At 35.0% G+C, this 20964-nt stretch overlaps 1 protein-coding gene across 1 annotated transcript in view; it reads left to right on the forward strand.

Annotated features, from left to right (window-relative positions):
- Window positions 1–19753, forward strand: part of LOC132738451 (RRP12-like protein) — a 40393-nt gene extending 20640 nt beyond the window's left edge. Inside the window, exons 21-30 of the mRNA XM_060725955.1 lie at window positions 1697–1854; window positions 2573–2664; window positions 3225–3377; window positions 3769–3953; window positions 10330–10428; window positions 11127–11197; window positions 11748–11826; window positions 16042–16127; window positions 16639–16721; window positions 19119–19753. Of these exons, the coding sequence (XP_060581938.1) occupies window positions 1697–1854; window positions 2573–2664; window positions 3225–3377; window positions 3769–3953; window positions 10330–10428; window positions 11127–11197; window positions 11748–11826; window positions 16042–16127; window positions 16639–16721; window positions 19119–19212 (1100 nt within the window). The 3' untranslated portion in view covers window positions 19213–19753. The remainder of the gene's footprint in view (window positions 1–1696; window positions 1855–2572; window positions 2665–3224; window positions 3378–3768; window positions 3954–10329; window positions 10429–11126; window positions 11198–11747; window positions 11827–16041; window positions 16128–16638; window positions 16722–19118) is intronic.
- Window positions 19754–20964: the final 1211 nt, after the last annotated feature.

Raw genomic sequence — 20964 nt, forward strand, 5'->3', positions numbered from 1 at the left:
TTATAGTGAGTGTCTACCAAGTTTGTTCAAATAAAAGCCCTTGGGTCAAAATTGGCCCCGCCCCAGGGGGTCATTGATTTTCCCTATATGCATATAGTAAAAACTTAAAAAATCTTCTTTTAAAGAACTCAAAGAGCTAGAGCTAAGATATTTAGCATGAAACATGTTCTAATGGATGTCTACCAAGTTTGTTCAAATAAAAGTCCTGGGGTCAAAATTGGCCCTGCCCCGGGGGTCATTGATTTTCCTTATATGTGTATAGCAAAAACTTAAAAATCTTCTTTGAAAAAACCCAAATAGCTAGAGTTTAGATATTAAGCATAAAACATCTTCTGGTAAGTGTCTACAAAGTTTGTTCAAATAAAATCCCTGGGGTCAAAACTGGCCATGCCCCAGGGGTGTCATTGTTTTTAACTACATTTGTATATGTGTATAGTAAAAACTTAAAAAATCTTCTTTTAAAAAACCAATGAGCTAGAGCTTAGATGTAACATCTTCATATGGGTGTCTACCAAGTTTGTTCAAATAAAAGCCATTGGGTAAAAATTGGCCCTGCCAGGGGGGGAGGTGGTGGTGGGGGAGGGCAGAGGTCATTGTTTTTCATTATATGTGTGTAGTAAAAACTTAACATCAAGAAACATCTTCTAATGGGTGTCATCCAAGTTTGTTCAAATAAAAGCCCTGGGGTTGAAACTGGTCCTGCTCCAGGGGCCTATATACAGGTGAGCGACCTCAAGGCCATCATGGCCCTCTTGTTTAATATATGTGTAAAGAAAAAACTTAAAAAATCTTCTTTTAAAAAACCTAACAAGCTAGACCTTAGATGTTTAGCATGAAACATCTTCTTATGGTTGTCAACCAAGTTTGTTCAAATAAAAGCCCTGGGGTTTAAATTGGCCCCACTCTGGGGGCCTATATACAGGTGAGCGACTTCAGGGCCATCATGGCCCTCTTGTTTTAAAAACTTAACGAGCTAGACCTTAGATGTTTGGCATGAAACATCTTCTAATGGATGTCTACCAAGTCTTGTTTGTTTTAATGGGTTTCAATTTGTGCTTTTGTTGTGTTCCTTAAATGGTTTAATTTGAGGATTGAGGGGAACGGTGACCTAGTGGTTAAGGTGTCTGTTTTTCTGTCTGTCTTGTAAGCTCTAGGATGAAGTCTTACATTAATTTTAATACAAAATCTGAGCTTCACATATATTCTGTTTTGTTTGTGAGTGTTAACATTTTTAGATTTGAATTATACCCTAATTCAATTATATCTGACTTGAATTATATACTTATTGAATTGTATTCTAATTAAATTGTATTTTGTGGTGTCTGTGGCTGAGCGGTAAAGGTTGACTGCAAACCACTAGTCCCTCACTACCATAGGTTTGGATTTTTCATGTGAGGTAGCTATCCAGCTGGAATGTCAGTGGTTCTGTTCGGGTGTCCGTTTGTGACTGAAATAATGCATGAAGGGGCAGTTGAGATCTTCCTCCACCAGTAAAGCTGGAAAGTCACCATATGACCTGTGCTTTGTTGGTACCACATAAAACCCAACTGCAAGAATTATTTTCTAATTGAAATTCGTCCTCACTAAATTATATCTCAATTTAATTATTGTCTTATTGATTGATATCCTAGACTCCAAAGTGGCATTATAGAGAAAAATTATGTATAATGTAATTCTGTTTTTAACAATTTTACAGCTGAGATATCAAGTGGAATGTTGGAATCAATTATAGACAGTGTATGCTTATTATTGAGGTCAAAGTCACGTGAGGTTGTACAAAGTGCTCTCGCATTTTTTAAGGTCACAGTTTCAGTGTATCCAGTCACTACACTGGCACAGTATCTTAAATCTATAGTAAGTAGAATAAGTATAGTTCCATGAACTTAAAAAAATAATTTCCTAAGTATGTGTTTTAAAGTTTCCTTCTTGTTTTGTTTGTTTAAGTAGTAATTCTGCTTGAAGTGCATGCACCTGAGGTTATTCTGTTTTAAAAGAAATCTGAGAATATAGACTGTTCAAAGAGATCATATCTAATCCTATTTATGTTAAGAAATACAGTTTCATTTTAGGTTAACAACTTTTCATCCTTTAGTATGATTGGGGCAGGGGAACTTAAAAACTTGAGTATTTGTTTTAAGGTCGTTCAAGGGAATTTTATTCATTTTGACCTTATTTAAACTTCTTGTCAGAGGTCATGAAATTTAAAAATGCAGGTGTTTGGTCAATTGTGATCTGTACCCAGGATTTAGGGACCATTTTGGTAGAATGGTTAAAAATGCTGAGTTCCAATCATTAGCCCCACACCACTGTATGTTTGAATCCTACCTGAGAGTATGATTTATTTTCATGTCAGGAAGCTATCTGGATTGGCAGTCATTGTTCTTCTTCAGTCAGGAAAGCTGAATAGTCACCATTTGACCTCTGACATTGTCATTGTAACTTTCAATCTATACATTGGGTGAACATGAAATTTTTCGTTTTTTTTGTCTGCATGTTGTATGTACACTTTACCTTTATTTAGCATGCTAATGTATGGAACAGAATGTTTATGTATTTTATTTGTCAATTACAGATGGAGAGTTTAACAAGTATGAAAGAAGATTGTCACCATCATTTCAGATTTAAAGCTAAGGAAGTTTATACCAAGCTCATTAAGAAGTTTAGGTAAGTGTACAGTCGTTACCAGAATAAATTTGAACAATTGTATAAATGACTGGTACAAAATTTCACCATAAACATTTAAAATTCAGATGTATTCTTCATTGTGCTGATATATAAAACCAGGAACCTTTGTGGGGAAGTGCTTTAGGTTGCTGTATTTGAATCATTTGCCCTTTATTATTATTGAGGATTAAAATTCTATCAGAGTGTGATATTCTTCTTTCTAAAGAGGCTATTAGTCCTGATGAAGGTCGTATAGACCGAAACTAGTAGACACAAATAAAATATCGTAAACTTGCTCTGGTGTTGACGTGTATTACTCGTTAATTCATATTTCCTTGGAGGCTATTAGTAGTTAGGTAGTTTTTGCAAGGTTGCTGATTCTACTCAGGTGCTTGCTCATGTTGGAAATAATGCAGAAAGGTGCTCCCGAGGTATTCCCTAACTAGTAAAGCTGGAAAATAGTGATGTGATCTTATTGTTGGTATGATATTAAACCCAGCAAAGCAAAAAAGTATATAAAAAGTAAACTTAATTTTTCCTGTCCATATTTCCTGTCTTAGTTATGAGACAATCTACAACATGGCAACAGACAGTATACGCAAACAGCTTGTAAATATACGTAAAACACTGGAACGATCAAAGAAGAAGAGGCGAGGTGATGAAGGTAGTGACAGTGACGATGAACAGGAGCATTTCAATACACAAGTTGAGAGGTATAGTGTTAGAGTAAGATGATTCAATGAAATATTGAAATAATGTTTACTAGATAATGATGATTGTGATATCTTGAAGTAAATGGTTTTGGCTGAAACAAGTACATGCCTTGATTATCAGGATAGTTCAATACAGATTAATTATTAGCATTCTAAAAGAGGGGCAGTCTAAAACAAATGTAGCAGTTAAGCACAAACTTGATGAAAATATTTTTTTTACCATACATAGATAAAATTAATTTATAAATAAATGTTTTGTAAAGAATTTAGTACAATACAAAGTAACTTCATTTTGCTATGGGTTTCTTCTAAAGAATCCTGATACTGGTGTTTTCCAAGGTTTTGAAAACAAACACCTGAACAACTCTGATTTCATTCTTTTATTTTCTAGTATTGATGAGCTTCTGAAAGATTCAGATTCAGAACCAGAAGAAGCTGAGAAAGATAAAAGGCCAAAATTGAAGGCCAAGAGATCTATGAAAGGTAACCAAGAGACAGGGAAGGCGTGGCTACATGAAGGTGGAGATGATGACATCACTGATTTTATGGACACGTCTGCTGCAAAGAAAGTCATGGGTAAGGTATTTTAGTAAATGTAAGTAAATGTAAAAAAGAATTAACGGTGATGATTGGTATATGATGTTTTCCTCATGCTGTATTTAGTCATGGAGATTATTTATAGGAATATTCTTTCGTCCTTCTGTCACACTGTTTTCCCATAACACCTTCATTTTTAGCTCGACTATTCTAAGAATATGAGAGCTATTGTAGTCAACCCGGCGTCCGCGTCCGCGTCGGCGTCTGCGTTGGTTAAAGTTTTTTGTAAAGTCAAATATCTCAATTATTACTTGAGATATTTAATTGAAACTTACAATACTTATTTATAGTGACAAGGTACATCAGATTGACAAGTTGGATAACTCTGCCTACAATATTGACAGAATTATGCCCCTTTTTAACTTAGAAATTTTGGTTAAAGTTTTTTGTAAAGTCAAATATCTCAACTATTGCTTGAGATATTCAATTGAAACTTACAATACTTATTTATAGTGACAAGGTACATCAGATTGACAAGTTGGATAACTCTGCCTACAATATTGACAGAATTATGCCCCTTTTTAACTTAAAATTTTTTGTTAAAGTTTTTTGTAAAGTCAAATATCTCAACTATTGCTTGAGATATTCAATTGAAACTTACAATACTTATTTATAGTGACAAGGTACATCAGATTGACAATTTGGATAACTCTGCCTACAATATTGACAGAATTATGCCCCTTTGGAACTTAGAAATTTTGGTTAAAGTTTTTTTGTATTGTCAAATATCTCAATGATTGCTTGAGATATTCAATTGAAATTTAAAATACTTTTTTATAGTAACAATGTACATCAGTTTGCAAAATTGCATAACTCTGCCTAAAATATTTGCAGAATTATTTGCCCCTTTGAAACTTAGAAATTTTGGTTAAAGATTAAAGGTCTTCAAAGATATTTACTTTAATGTTAACATGCAAGTTTTACATATCTCAATAACTATTAAAGATATTTATTTAAAACTTCACATATGCATTTAGGGTCATAATTGTAGGTCACTGACAAAGATCCATAATTCTATCTTGTATTTAGGCTGATTTTTCTCCCCTTTTTCAACTTAGAAATTCATGGTAAAGTTTTGCTTGTAAGCTGTTATCTCAATAACTACTGAAGGGTTTGTGCCTTTTTTGGGACAATTTTATGCATTTAATAAAGCAGTGATTTACTTGATAAAACATCTTAATAACAAGCCTTTGTACCTTTTCTGTCAAATTTATTTATTCATAGTTAATCAGTATTATTATACTCAATAAAACACCCTTGTGACATTACTGTATAATTAGACTCTCTCTTAGGCCTATAACATCAATTTATAAAAAAAAAATTAGCCCTTTTGTGAACTTAAAAAATTTAACATTATCAAGGCTCTTTTACTATCAAGCACTTAGAATAGTCGAGCGTGCTGTCCTACCGACAGCTCTTGTTAGATATATAGGTGTGTTTGAATCTTCCATTGACTATTACACTTAAGTCAGATTTCACTTGGGTCAAGGTCACTAAGGCTAAAAATTAATTTTCTTTTTCTCAAAATTAGGATTTGTCTCTAGCTTTGCCATATCATGATCAAAAAGCTTCTGTTAGTGTTGTCACTTTTTGTTTGATTTGTTAATTACAATAGAGCTGAATGCGCTTGTGGTTGATATGTTTTTCTCTGACCCCAGCATTGATAGGTTCATGACCTTCTTGGTCCACAACAATTTTTATGCCCCCGCCATATAATGGCCGGGGCATGTAGTGTTACCCTGTTCCGTCCTTCCGTCATCTGTCATTCCGTCATCATCAGTTTCTGTTCATTATCTTGGTAACGGTTGCTCACACTCAACTCAAATTTGACATATGGATATGTCATGAGAAAATACAGGTCAAGTTCAAATTTGGTCATGGTTCGATGATTTTTGGCAGAGTTATGCCCCTTTTACTTTGAAAATAATATGAAATTTTCAGTTTCCGTTCATTATCTCCCCAATGGTACAACACATTCTACTCAAAATTGACATGGATATGTTTTTAGAATGCGCAGGCCAAGTTTGAATTTGGTCATGGTTCAATGATTTTTTGCAGAGTAATGCCCCTTCCACTCTTCCACCACTTCCATTTACAGACACTGAAAAACTGCTAGGAGTCCAGGTTGACAAAAATCTTAAATGGAAAACACAAATTCAAAATATTATTAAAAAATGCAATTCACAGCTCTATTTGCTTCTTAGAATCAAACAGTACCTTGATCTCCACTCCAGAAAACTCTTTTTTAATGCTTATATTTTGCCACACTATTTTGATCACTGTGCTGTCCACGTAGTCATTAATGTGAAGAAAGAAAACATTACCAGTAAAACTGTACAATTAAGAAACTGGAAAAGCATATCCCATTCTGAATTCTCTGATGATTTAACGAAGATTTCAGTTGATAGTGAAGATGTCAATACTTTTGTAAACTTGTTTGAATCAGAAATCCAATCTGTTATCGACAAACATGCTCCAACAAAGGAACAAACTAGGATATGCAGAACTCAAAAACCTTGGTTCAATGAGTCAATATTGGAATCAAGCGTATTGTCCAGAAAAAAGAAAGAATTTGGAGAAAGTACAAAGAGCGCAGAACAGTTCAAGAAATTTAAAGAAAGCACGGAATAGATACTGTAAAGAAATTGATTCTGAGAAAAAACTAGTAATAAGTGAGAAAATTCTAAATGCCAAAGGTTGATTCAAAAAAACTCTCTATGGTTTAATTTCGGAAATTAACTGGTACTAAAAGCTGAAAATCCTATGCCACAGTCTACAAATGACGGTGAGCTAGCTGAGAAGTTTGCAGACTTTTTTTATGGACAAAATAGCTAAAATTCGTAAATCCTTCAGGATTTTTCCAAGCTTCATTCAAATGTCAAACAAATTCAACCTTTAGGAAAATTTCAAGGATCTTTCAGAAACACAGGTGAAGAGCCTATTATTTGTGAACTAAAATACCCAAATCGTGTGAGCTGGACTTAATACCACACATATATTAAAGTCACATCTAGATGAGCTTCTGCCAACCATTACCAAACTGGTCAATCTATCTCTGTCTAAAGGCGGTATTTCCAACACACTGGAAACAGGCGATCGTTAGACCCCTTCTTAAGAAGTCTGGTTTAGAATTACAATTGTCAAACTACAGGCCTGTCAGTAACTTATCGTTTCTTTCAAAATTGATAGAAAAGGCTGCGCTCTTCAGACTAAATAACCATGTCGATACCCATAATTTGTTACCCAAAAATCAATCAGCATACAGGCGTCATCATTCATGTGAGACTGCTTTACTCAGACTTGTCAGTGATCTTCTAGACGGTATGGAGAAGCAAGAGGTCACAGCTCTAATTGCAATAGATCTAAGTGCAGGCTTTCGACACCGTTGACCACAACATTTCTACTCGACGTGTTACACAGTCAGTACGGTGTCAATGGTTACCGTGTTAGCTTGGGTGGACTCGTACCTGCGACCTCGTAGTTGTCGCGTCAGTGTTAATTCTACTGAATCGACTCCACGATTGCTGGAATGCAGTGTACCTCAGGGGAGCTGTCTTGGTCCGTGGCTCTATCTCACATATGCGGGAACCCTATTTGATGTGATACCACCATCCATATCTGTGTACGGCTTTTGCTGATGACCACATTGCTAGTCACGCTTTCGACCAACTTCAGTGACCAATGAACTTAACGCTATAAAGCAACTTGAAGACAAGTGCTGTAATCATCAATGACTGGATGAATGCCAATAAACTCAAAATGAACACCAACCAAGACAGAATTCATTATGTTTGGTAGTAAAGCCCAACTTTGGTAAATGTTTCAATTAAAGAAATTGATATCGCCGGTGGATAAAATTCAAAATGTCAGTGTCATAAGATATTTAGGTGGCCTACTTAGAACGAGGGCCTAAGATTCTCAACACATGTTAAGACCAAGTGTAGAACTGCTATGTTAAATATTTGAGAATAAAGAGGCATTCGCAAATATCTGACTCAGGACCCACAAAAATCTAGTAATTGTCGCTTGTAATCTCACATTTGGATTATTGCAACGCTATATTGTTTGGCATTTCAGAAAGTGAGTTACAGAAATTACAGCGTATCCAGAATATGTGCGCTAAACTTGTTTTGCAACGCGGAAAATATGAATAGTTCCAAAGACTCTTTGTTGAACTTGCATTGGTTACCAATTAAAGCTAGGATCAATTTTTTAAAATACTATGTACAATGTATAACTGTTTTATGGGCAATGCTCCGGTTTATCTAAACAGAACTGTTACACAAGCTGTCATAAAAAGACCAAATCTCAGATCTGTTGATAATATTGATTATTGTTTTGCTGTCCCTTTAACAAAACGGAAAACTTTAACGACAGAAGTTTTTAGTACGTTGGTCCCAACTCTCTGGAATAAATTGCCTCTGTATATAAGACATCTTCTGGACTTTGGACATGTTCAAGAAAAATTCAAAACCTACTATTTTAGAGATTTTTACGCATTGTTTTTTAAGATTGTGAATTGGCTGTAAACTAATAGAGATGTGGAAATGTGTCTGAAATTTTACTGAAATAACCATTAATTTATTTTCTTTTAAATTATTTTTTATTATTTTTTTAACTATTCTTCTTTTTTTTAAAGTTTAATACTTTATATTTTACCACGGCTGATATCTTTAACATATTTTTTTGTAGTTCATTTGCCATGCATATGTGTGTTTTTTTTATCTATATGTACATACTTTTATTATCCTTTTGTACAACGCCATTGAATATGTATATAGAAATAGGCGTTTAATTAAATAGAACAGTTTCAGTTTCAGTTTTCACATATTGACTACTGTTGCACTATTTGGGGAAACTGCAGTAGTGAATTACTTTCGCAAATTGTGAACTTTCAAAAAAGAGCTACAAGAATTATTTTAGACAAAAGTTTTGATACCCCATCAAATATTCTATTTAAAGAATTAAATTGGATGTCCCTTTGATCAAAGAATTATGTACAAAAAGGCAATCCTCATGTATAAATCTATAAATGAACCATCCTTTCCTATTTATATAAAAAATAAATTTTCAGAAACAATAAATGACAAAAATGACTTTAACTTAAGATCTATACAAAAATGAAAAAACTAACTGTACCCAAAACCAAAAACAAATTTTTTAGAAAATCATTTAATTTACTCTAGGTCCTGTGGTATGGAACAGCATTACCAATCCATATTCGAAATTCTGATACCCTGAGGAAATTTTTAATCCTCCTATATCCAGTTGGCAATTTCTAACTAATTGTTTGTACATATTGTTTCAAAAACATATACTTTTCATGCTGAAGTTATTGGAAAAATGTCACTTTCTCTATGTAGAAGAAAAAATTAGTTTACTTATTTATTGTATTGATATGATTTTAAATGTCAATATTTATGTTGTCTAAATTGTTGATTGTTTTTATGTTGTGTTGTATTATACTGAGGCCCGCATGGAAGATCGGGAAAACTGAATGTGTTAGCCTCATAAAATAAAGTCGTTACTTACTTACTCTGAAAATAATATGAAATTTACAGTTTTTGTTCATTATCTTACCAAACAGTGTTACATATTCAACTCAAAATTGACATTATGGATATGGTCAAAGGAATAGCGCAGGTCAAGTTGGAATTTGGTCATGGTTTCGATGATTTTTTGGCAGAGTTATGTCCCCTTTCACTTTGAAAATAATATAAATACATCTTAGGAATAAGCAGTTATGTTTGGGAATTTTGGTCGTGGTTCAATGATTTTGGACAAACTTATCTCTCCTGAATGTTGGAAAAATTTTGAACTTTCAGTTTCAGCACTTATACTTTTGTGGAAATGTATGTAGCCATTATTTTGGCTACAAATATGCAATATGCTATTTTCAAAAGGTTAAGACTGAATAATTTCATTGCCTTGAACATTGTATAAAAATGGTTTGTGTTAACATTGAAAAGTTTTAAGTGCTTTGAACTTAAAATGAAAAAAATAATTTGTGCAAACAAATTTGGAACTTAATATTATAACATCTGAAATTTTGGCTGCATGCGGGGGCATCCGTGGCATGATGACACATTTCTAGTTTTTTCATAAGAGGCTAGAATTGGTTAGTTCAAGATCTGAAATCAAAAGTGGAAGATTTTTCTCTATAATACAGCTTGTTAAAAAAATATTTTTAATCTAACAACTTGCAACTATTTAAAGATTATTGCATAGAATTTAACTTTCATAAGAGGTTTAGTATAGGTGAATAAATTTATAACTCTGCTAAGCCTTATTGGCCTTGTTTAGATACAATGGTACTCAACACTATTTTGACTTCTTTTTTATCCATTATTTTCAGCTACAAAGCCAGTAGAGAAGAAAGAAAAGAAGATGGATTCTGGATTTAAGACAGCACCTGATGGTAGACTTATTATAACAGAATCCAGTGATGATGAAGGTATGTTGTATAGTATTCTCATGTGAGGAAGGTATCCCGCTAGCTTATGGAAAGTTGGAGGTTTTGACTCAGGTGCCTGCTTGTGCCTGAAATAATGCATGGAAGGATACCTGAGGTCTTCTTCCATTGGTAAAGTTGGGAAGTCAACATATAACCTATACTGTGTTGGTTTCGACATAAAACCCAGTAAAAAAGTACATAGTTGAAACAGATTTAGGTGTGGGGGTTAGGGTGGTCCTTGGCAAAGAGGATAAGGATGTAGATTTTTAGTGACTTGAGTCTCACTGCCAGGGGCTTTGAAGAAATATTAACAGCTATTGAAAGGTTGGTGGTTCTATTCTGAAAATTAGCATAGAGAGGCACATAAGATGTTCCAACACCTTTTGGAAGCTGGAAAGTTGCCATATGATCTTTACACTGAAAGCATAGCAGAAAGAAGAGCTAAAAGTAAAAAGCAGGGGAGCTGAATGTGTGAGTGAAGTCTAATTAATAAGGATATAATAATGTCTAGTGATGGAGAATGGATAAAAATAAATTTGAAGTGTGTAATGTCAGAAAAATAAAGGTTAAAGTCCATACAATTTTAATTATTTCTTTTTTAAAAGTATGTAGAAAAGTTTCGTTTAAAATGTACAAAGACTTCTTTTTTTACAAATTTGATTTTGAATGTCTTGCATTTTCTATATGTAATACATTAGGAGGGAACAGCGAGGATGAAGATATAGATGAGTTACTGGAAGCACTAGAGAAGGGACGTGACTCTGGAAAGGTAAGAATCATGTTAATACAATAAGCAGTCTGTTTTCCTCATACTCATTTTTTTGTTCAGATACCATCATGTACCTTTCTTGAACTTATTCTTTAAAATGCTGTAAACAGTATACTAGCTATCCTGATTTTGATAGTCATACATGCATCTTTTACTTCATAACAGTGGCTGGAAATGAAAAGCTTTTTTTTTAGGGAAAAACTATTATAAGTTCTTTTGATATTTTTTTTATAGATTAATTCTTTTTTTGTGGAAGATAGTCAAGGGCCATTTACATTTTGTGTGTGTGTGTTTAAATGTGCTGGAACCCAAAGTGATTAGCCATTGCTACCATTATAGAGCCAATGTGTAGTCTGACCAGGTTCTATACTGTTGGCTTTTCAATTTTTGTAATTTTGGTGATGAAATCACTACTGTTTCAAATGTAAAACTGGACAAATACATTACATAAATTCTGCTTGTTAAGAGGTAACTTACATTTTAGACAACATTTCGAATTGTTATGCTGATATAATGTATTTGTATGATTTATAATGACTTTTATTTATAGATAAAGCAAACCAGGAAAAGAAAGATAGAAGATCTTGGCGGATCAGATGATGAGACCTCCAGTCCACCTAAATATAGAGGTAAATAGCTTCTTTCATTGTTTTACAAATTTAATATGATCAGTGACTTACCATACATGTGTATATACTTGTAAATAAACATTACTAAATATATTTTATTAGCCATATTTGAAGCACCTAACTCTTGCTTTTTTGGCTAGACAGTACATAGGTACATTCAAGTTTGACTGAAATACATTTATTTCTGAACTTGAAAAAATCCTGGGAAAAACTGAGTCTCTTGTTAGTCTGTCACTTCTTTGTTACAATTTTTTTACCAAAGGTGGCAAATTACAAAACAGTGATAAATTTCTGTCTTTAAACATATTTATTTATTTTTAGCTCACCTGAGCATATGCTCAGGGTGAGCTATTAGGATCGCTCTTCGTCCGTCGTCTGTCGTACGTCGTCCGTTGTCCGTTCACACTTTTCAAACGACATCTCCTCTGAAACCATAAGGCAGATCATAATGAAACTTCACAAGGATGTTCCTTGTGTGAAGCCTTAACAAAGTTGTTCAAAGAATTCCATTCCATGGAGAACTCTGGTTGCCATGGCAACCAAAAGAAAAAAACTTTAAACATCTTCTTCTAGAAAACCCAAAGAGCTAGAGCTTAGATATTTGGCATGAAACATCTTCTAGTGAGTGTCTACCAAGATTGTTCAAATAAAAGCCCTGGGGTCAAAATTGGCCCCGCCCCAGGGGGTCATTGATTTTCCCTATATGCATATAGTTAAAACTTTAAAAAAATTCTTTTAAAGAACCCAAAGAGCTAGAGCTAAGATATTTAGCATGAAACATGTTCTAATGTGTGTCTACCAAGATTGTTCAAATAAAAGCCCTGGGGTCAAAATTGGCCCAGCCTCAGGGGTCATTGATTTTCCCTTTATACATGTAGTAAAAACTTAAAAATCTTCTTTAAAAGAACCTTAAGAGCTAGAGCTAAGATATTTAGCATGACACATCTTCTAATGGGTGTCTACCAAATTTGTTCAAATAAAAGCCCTGGGGTCAAAATTGGCCCCGCCCCAGGAGTCATTGATTTTCCCTATATACATAGAGTAAAAACTTAAAAATCTTCTATTAAAGAACCCAAAGAGCTAGAGCTAAGATATTTAGCATGAAACATGTTCTAATGGATGTTTACCAAGTTTGTTCAAATAAAAGCCCTTGGGTCAAAATTGGCCCCGCCCTAGGGGGTCATTGATTTTCCCTATATTGCATATAGTAATTAAAAACTTAAAAATCTTCTTTTAAAGAACCCAAAGAGCTAGAGCTAAGATATTTAGCATGAAACATGTTCTAATGGGTACCAAGTTTGTTCAAATAAAAGCCCTTGGGTTAAAATTGGCCCTGCCAGGGGGAGGGGGGCAAAAGTCATTGTTTTTCATTATTTGTGTATAGTAAAACCTTAACATCATGAAACATCTTCTAATGGGTGTCTTCCAAGTTTGTTCAAATAAAAGCCCTTTGGTTTAAACTGGCCCCGCCCTGGGGGCCTATGTACAGGTGAGCGACCCCAGGGCCATCATGGCCCTCTTGTTTATTAACAAAAGATGCTCCTTGCTGCTTTGAGGTTTGTATTTAGCTAAGCCATTCAAAGAATATGGAGAGCTATTGTACTCACCCAGGTGTCAGTGTAGTTGTCACACTTAAGTTGAGTAGCGTGATAATTGGTATCTCCAAAACTACTGTAAGAAATGGGTTGAAACTTCATAGTATAATAGGATGTCACTAACATGAATTTTGACAGAATTTAGACTTTGAAAATTCTACATCATTCAGGCTCTTGTTTTAATATCAAGCAATTAGAATAGTCAAGCATGCCATTCTACAGGTGTTGTTTCTATGAAGAAGAAAGTTGTTGTCTCTTAAAGTACCTTATTGAGCCTGATATAGTGAACAAACTGGCATGTGAAAAATCTTAAATGAAGAAAACTTTGAAAAATTGTAAATCTATAGATTTGACATTGTATTTTCATTTATCACATAAACCAAGGCTCAGGAGTGTAATAGAGCCATTTCATATAAACGATATTACACTAGGGTAATAACACTTTGATGTGATGTCATTTGTGTTATAAACATAACGTTAAAGCGCGCTAATGTTAATGTTACACTATAGACGCGTCAATGAAAAATTACTCTTTTTATACGCCAGTTTGAAAAACGGGACGTATTATGGGAACGCCCCTGGCGGGCGGGCGGCGCGGGCGTCCAATTTTGTCCGCGAGCATATCTCCTACATGTATGGAGGGATTTTAATGAAACTTCATAGAAATGTTCACCATTATGAGAAGCCATGTCATGCACATGAACTAGGTCTCTAGGTCAAAGGTCAAGGTCACACTTAGAGCTCATTGATAAATGCTTGTCCGGAGCAAAACTGCCTCATGTATAGAGGGATTTCAATATTACTTGGCACAAATGTTCACCATTGTGAGGCGGAGTGTCGCGTGCAAGATTCAGGTCCTTGCGGCCAAGGTCAAGGTCACACATAGAGGTCGAAGTTCAGATAGAAATATGAAGATGTGTATATGGACCATTTAGTCATCATTTATTGAGGGATTGTAACACAAATAGTCATTATCAAGACTATGGCTGTGATACATATAATTTAGGTCAATATATACAAGGTCAAGGTCACTAAAGATTATGAAATATCCAGATTTTGTCCGGAGCATATCTCCTACATGCATGGAGGGATTTTAATGAAATTTCATAGAAATGTTCACCATTATGAGAAGCCATGTCATGCACATGAACTAGGTCTCTAGGTCAAAGGTCAAGGTCACACTTAGAGCTCATTGAAAAATGCTTGTCCAGAGCAAAACTTCCACATGCATAGAGGGATTTCAATATAACTTGGCACAAATGTTCACCATTGTGAGGCGGAGTGTCGCGCGCAAGATTCAGGTCCTTTCGGCCAAGGTCAAGGTCACACATAGAGGTCAAAGTTCAGATAAAAATATGAAGATGTGTATATGGACCATTTAGTCATCATTTATTGAGGGATTGTAACACAAATGGTCGTTATCAAGACTATGGCTGTGATACATATAATTTAGGTCAATATATACAAGGTCAAGGTCACTTAAGATGATGAAATATCCAGATTTTGTCCGGAGCATATCTCCTACACGCATGGAGGGATTTTTATAATACTTTATGGAAATGTTCACCACCATGATATGAATTGCTCCATGCATGATCCAGGTCTCCAGGTCAAAGGTCAAGATCACACTTAGAGCTCATTGAAAAACGCTTGTCCGGAGCAAAACTTCTACATTCATAGGGGGATTTCAATATAACTTGGCACAAATGTTCACCATTGTGAGGCTGAGTGTCGCCTGCAAAATTCAGATCCCTGCGACCAAAGTCAAGGTTACACATAGATGTCAAAGTTCAGATAAAAATTTGAAGATGTGTATAGGGACCATTTAGTCATCATTTATTGATGGATTGTAGCACAAATGGTAACTATCATGACTACAGGTGTGACACATTTAATTTAGGTTAATATTTGCAAGGTCAAGGTCACTGGAGATGATTAAATATCCAGATGTTGTCCGGAGCATATTTTCTACATGCATGGAGGAATTTTAATGTTACTTTATAGAATTGTTCACCACCATGAGACGTAGTGCCCTGCACATGAACAAAGTCTCAAGGTCAAAGGTGAAGGTCAAAGTTAGAGCTCATAGAAAAACACTTGTCTGGAGCAAAACTTCTACATGCATAGAGGGATTTCAATATAATTTGGCACAAATGTTCATCATTGTGAGGCTGAGTGCCGTGCATAAAATTCAGGTCCCTGCGACCAAGGTCAAGGTCACACATCCTGTGCATATCTTCCCTACTGATTTGTTTTAAGGTTCATTTAATAACACAGTGCCAAGAATAAAAACTTGCTTGCTAGATAACACTTATCCATAATGCCCCCATCTCCATCTAAAGCTTTCGTAAACGGGCGTATTTTGTGACTATGGCACCCTTGTTTCTAACTATAAACCCTTCTTATGGATATGTGATAAATAGAATATTATATTCGTGAAGAGTTAATACTGAAAGTATTTAATTTGTTAAATAAAACTATAATGCTTGCCAGGGGATTACATAATATGATTTGATTCAACTTTATCAATAAATTGAGTATTTAATCTACACTCAATCAATATCCATTATGTAAAATAGAATTGTTCATATTAATGAGTAACTTGTGTTAATGTTTGTAGCTGGAGGTGGTGGTATACACAGACCTCTCAACAAACAAGACAAACCAGCTAGAAAACCACAATTTGGTAGTGAATACAAGTCAAAGGTAAGTTGTCACTTGGTATCTACATATTTGATAACAAGAAAAAGAGGGATCATTTTACTGGTACCTGTATTGTTGAAAGTTGTTTTTTACTTCATGTATAATAATGAAGAAATAAATTATATAAATAAATAATAATAACTGACAATTAGTCAACATGAATTCGAAAAAAAAAACAATATGTGTTTTAAAAAAGAGAGTTTGGTTCCTTAAATAAATCTGCAACTGTTCAACTATTATTCAAAGTGAAGGTTATTACTTCTTATACTATATACATAGATTTTAAAGGGTTTACAAGACAAATTAGGTAGATTTTAAAGATAAAGACATAATTTTGTTTGCAATGTTAATTGTTATCAATATAGATCTACATGTACAGTCTTGAAAGAATGAATCTTAGTTTTCAGTGATCCTTTCACTAAAATCACTAATACATGTGTTTGTATTCACAACCATATTAGCTATTAATTATTGACTCTACTGTATGAAAATTACTTTTATGTTATGTTTGTAGAAGGGTGGTGGAGATGTGAAGAAAGTTGGTAAACATGATCCATATGCCTATGTACCACTAGATTTCACAAGTCTTAACAAAAGGTTAGTCATTTCTTAACCATTTTGCTCTCCTTTAAAGAACATTAAATTTTGTTAATTTTTATACCCCCGCACAACAAAGTTGTAAGGGGGGTATACTGGAATCAGCTTGTCCGGCCGTCCGTCCGGCCGTCCGTCCGTCGGTTTTTTCTTGTCCGCCCAATAACTTAAGATTCCTTTGACCCTTAGTCTTCATATTTGGCATGGAGGCTAGTCATGATTAGTAGATGACCCCTATTGATTTTGAGGTCACTAGGTCAAAGGTCAAGGTCACAGGGGCCTTGACTTCAAAAAGCTTGTCCGCCCAATAACTTAAGATTCCTTTGACCCACAGTCTTCATATTTGGCATGGAGGTTAGTCATGATTAGTAGATGACCCCTATTGATTTTGAGGTCACTAGGTCAAAGGTCAAGGTCACAGGGGCCTTGACTTCAAAAAGCTTGTCCGCCCAATAACTTAAGATTCCTTTGACCCACAGTCTTCATATTTGGCATGGAGGTTAGTCATGATTAGTAGATGACCCCTATTGATTTTGAGGTCACTAGGTCAAAGGTCAAGGTCACAGGGGCCTTGATTTCAAAAAGCTTGTCCGCCCAATTACTTAAGATTCCTTTGACCCTTAGTCTTCATATTTGGCATGGAGGTTAGTCATGATTAGTAGATGACCCCTATTGATTTTGAGGTCACTAAGTCAAAGGTCAAGGTTACAGGGGCCTTGACTTCAATAAGCTTGTCCGCCCAATAACTTGAGATTCCTTTGACCTACAGTCTTCATATTTGGCATGGAGGTAAGTCATGAGTAGTAGATGACCCCTATTGATTTTGAGGTCACCAGGTCAAAGGTCAAGGTCACAGGGGCCTTGACTTCAAAATGCTTGTCCGCCCAATAACTAAAGATTCCTTTGACCCATAGTCTTCATATTTGGAGTTGAGGTTAGTCATGATTAGTAGATGACCCCTATTGATTTTGAGGTCACCATGTCAAAGGTCAAGGTCACAGGGGCCTTGACTTCAAAAAGCTTGTCCGCCCAATAACTAAAGATTCCTTTGACCCATAGTCTTCATATTTGGAGTTGAGGTTAGTCATGATTAGTAGATGACCCCTATTGATTTTGAGGTCACCATGTCAAAGGTCAAGGTCACATGGGCCTTGACTTCAAAAAGCTTGTCCGCCCAATAACTTAAGATTCCTTAGACCCACAGTCTTCATATTTGGCATGGAGGTTAGTCATGATTAGTAGATGACCCCTATTGATTTTGAGGTCACCAGGTCAAAGGTCAAGGTCACAGGGGCCTTGACTTTAAAAAGCTTGTCCGCCCAATAACTTAAGATTCCTTTGACCCACAGTCTTCATATTTGCGATGGAGGTTAGTCATGATTAGTAGATGACCCCTATTTATTTTGAGGTCACCATGTCAAAGGTCAAGGTCACAGGGACTTTGACTTCAAAAAGTTTGTCTGCCCAATAACTTTAGATTCCTTTGACCCACAGTCTTCATATTTGGCATGGATGTTGGTCATGACTATAAGGTGACCCCTATTGATTTTGAGGTCACTGGATCAAAGGTCAAGGTCACAGGGACCTTGACAAAAAAAAGCTTGTCTTCTCAATTGCTAAAGTATGTCCTGTCCGCAATGTATTGATTTTGACATTTTCACATTTGAAGCATGTAGAATACATAATTTAGCAATGCACTGGCTTAGTAACCTCAGATTTGGCAGGGAGGTTGTCCTTGAGCTCTAAATGGCCACTGTTGATTCTGACAAAGTGGTATGCGGGGGTATTCACGCCATGATAGTGGCAGTTCTAGTTTAAACAGCTTATTTAATGTTAATATATTTCTATGTGCCGTAATGCTTAATAAATGTGTTAAAACCTGGAGAAAATTCAAACAAACAAACAAAATTGGAATGCACATGGTTTGCCATGTCAGTATGCAGCTAACTTTGAACTTTGGAGGGTTTCATTTATATTTTGATGTGACCTTTATGGACCATGAAAAGTTTCAGTAATACATTGAAATGACCTTTATACTTATTGACCTTCACAAGGTCAAATTTTAAAGAACTTTGATAACTGATAGTATTCCTGCTGATAAAAATTGTAAGGAGTTATTGAAATGGCATTGTCCATTTGTCCACACCCACAAATAGATACTTAAGTGGGCATGTGAACAATAAGTAAACATTAATTTTCTTTGATGCTATTCATTCTTAATAGTTTTTCTAGCTTATGTGAACATTTAAATGTGTAATCCACTCTAAAATTTAATTTTCATGATATTTAAACTTTGTATAAATATCTGATTTCTTTGTGGTAGATTGTATATCAAACGTTGTAGTGATGAGCTATACTGGTAAGAAATATTTGCCTCATTCATGTTGTTCTTCTTTCCAGGAAACAAGCAAAGATGAAGGGTCAGTTTAAGAATCTGGTAAGAGGAGCAAAGAAAGGGGCTGCCAAAGGGAAGAAAGCAAAGAAGAGATCTTGAATTAGCCAGATACAGAAAAAATATACATTGATAAATTCATGATTAAATATAAAAGGTTTTAATTTATTCGACATTTGCTGATGAGGATTGGCAGACTTGTTTCTATGTTACATGTAAAACTAGAAAATAACATTCAAAGTTTCGGTAAAGTTGCTAACCTTCAAGTGTGTACATTTGGTATTAAACTATTTAAAGTGAGTCCTGGGCACTGCACATGTTTTTTTGTCCCGTATTGTTCAGAGACATTTTTTAATGCAATCGACCTTGTGTTACATCTTCATGTAGCGCTCTGCAAACAAAATTACCGTCACTCTTGTACCGAGGTTTGTGAACTCGAATTCTGCTGCTTTTTTCATGAACTAGCTTTTTGGATTTAGTTGTGATTTTGAAAAAGACCCCATTTGCTATGTTGAACGATTTTTGCATAGTCTGCTTTTCTAAGTACTGGTTTGTAGTTTGCTTTGACATGCTGTTATAGCAGTTTTGAATATGATGTTATAGAAATAAAATGAAAGAAATATGACATTAAATTTTATTTAAATCTTGGTGTTTTCTCTTGTTTTTAGCTCATGTGAGCAGTATTATATGTGAGCTTCTATATTCGTCACTTATCTATCATCCACAACCTGTTTGCCTGCAATATACTGGCACAAAACTTTTCCAGTATGTCACTATTCCTGTATAAAAGCAGCCGAAACCCACTCGAGACATAGTTTGGGTGTCCTTGGTTTAGTGGTTTAAGTTGTTGATTGTGGATTGAAATCCTGCCATGGATTACAAGTTCTTGTTCCGAATGCAATAAATGTACTGGTATCTAGTCAGACAATAAGGAATGAATCGCATGATGCTGGTATGAATGACAGACGTCCTGACATTTGTGTTTCTTTGATGGATAACCACGCCAGAGAACGTCTACATTGGACCGCTGGCAAACTTGGTAGACACCCATTACAAGATGTTTCATGCTAAATATCTCAGCACTAGCTCTTACGGGTTTTTAAAAGACGATTTTTAAGTTTTTACTATATACATAGAGATAAACAATGACCCCTTGGGCTGTGGAAAATTTTGACCCTAGGACTTTTATTTGAACAAACTTGGTAGACACTACTAGAATATGTTTCATGCTTAATATCTAAGCTCTAGCTATTTGGGTATTTTTAAAAGATGATTTATATACAAATAAGGAAAATCAATGACTTCCAGGGCGGGGCCAATATTAACCCCAGGGCTTTTATTTGAGCAAACTTGGTAGACATTGACTAGACGATGTTTCATGCCAAATTTTTAAGTTTTTTCTTTTGGTTGCCATGGCAACCAGAGTTCTGCATGGAATAATATTCTTTGAACAATTTTTAAAGTTGACTACCAAAGGAACATTCCCGTTTAGTTTGGATGAAATTGGCTTAGCGGTTTATGAGGAGATGTCGTTTAAAGTATAAGTTTACGGACGGACGCCGGACTTAAAGCAATCACAAAAGCTCACCGACATAACTTTGTGACAGGTGACCTAACAAAACGTTAGGAGTGAGATCCAACAGTGACGCAAATAGTTAACGAGCAGTGTTTACACATGGGCAGAAGAAATACTAATAATTCAAAGATAAAATATATTGTATATTAAAGATAATGGGACAAATTTCCCAAAAATGTTGTTTAAAACATATTATGTGGTCGAGGACTTTAAACACGCCGTACCTTTTGAATGCAATTGTTTCTATACTTTGTTTTTATTTTCCAATCGGCTTTTCC

This window comes from Ruditapes philippinarum, unplaced genomic scaffold (assembly GCF_026571515.1).
Source record: "Ruditapes philippinarum isolate M1 unplaced genomic scaffold, ASM2657151v2 ctg7922_1_1_1_1, whole genome shotgun sequence".
Taxonomy (NCBI): Eukaryota; Metazoa; Mollusca; class Bivalvia; order Venerida; family Veneridae; genus Ruditapes; species Ruditapes philippinarum.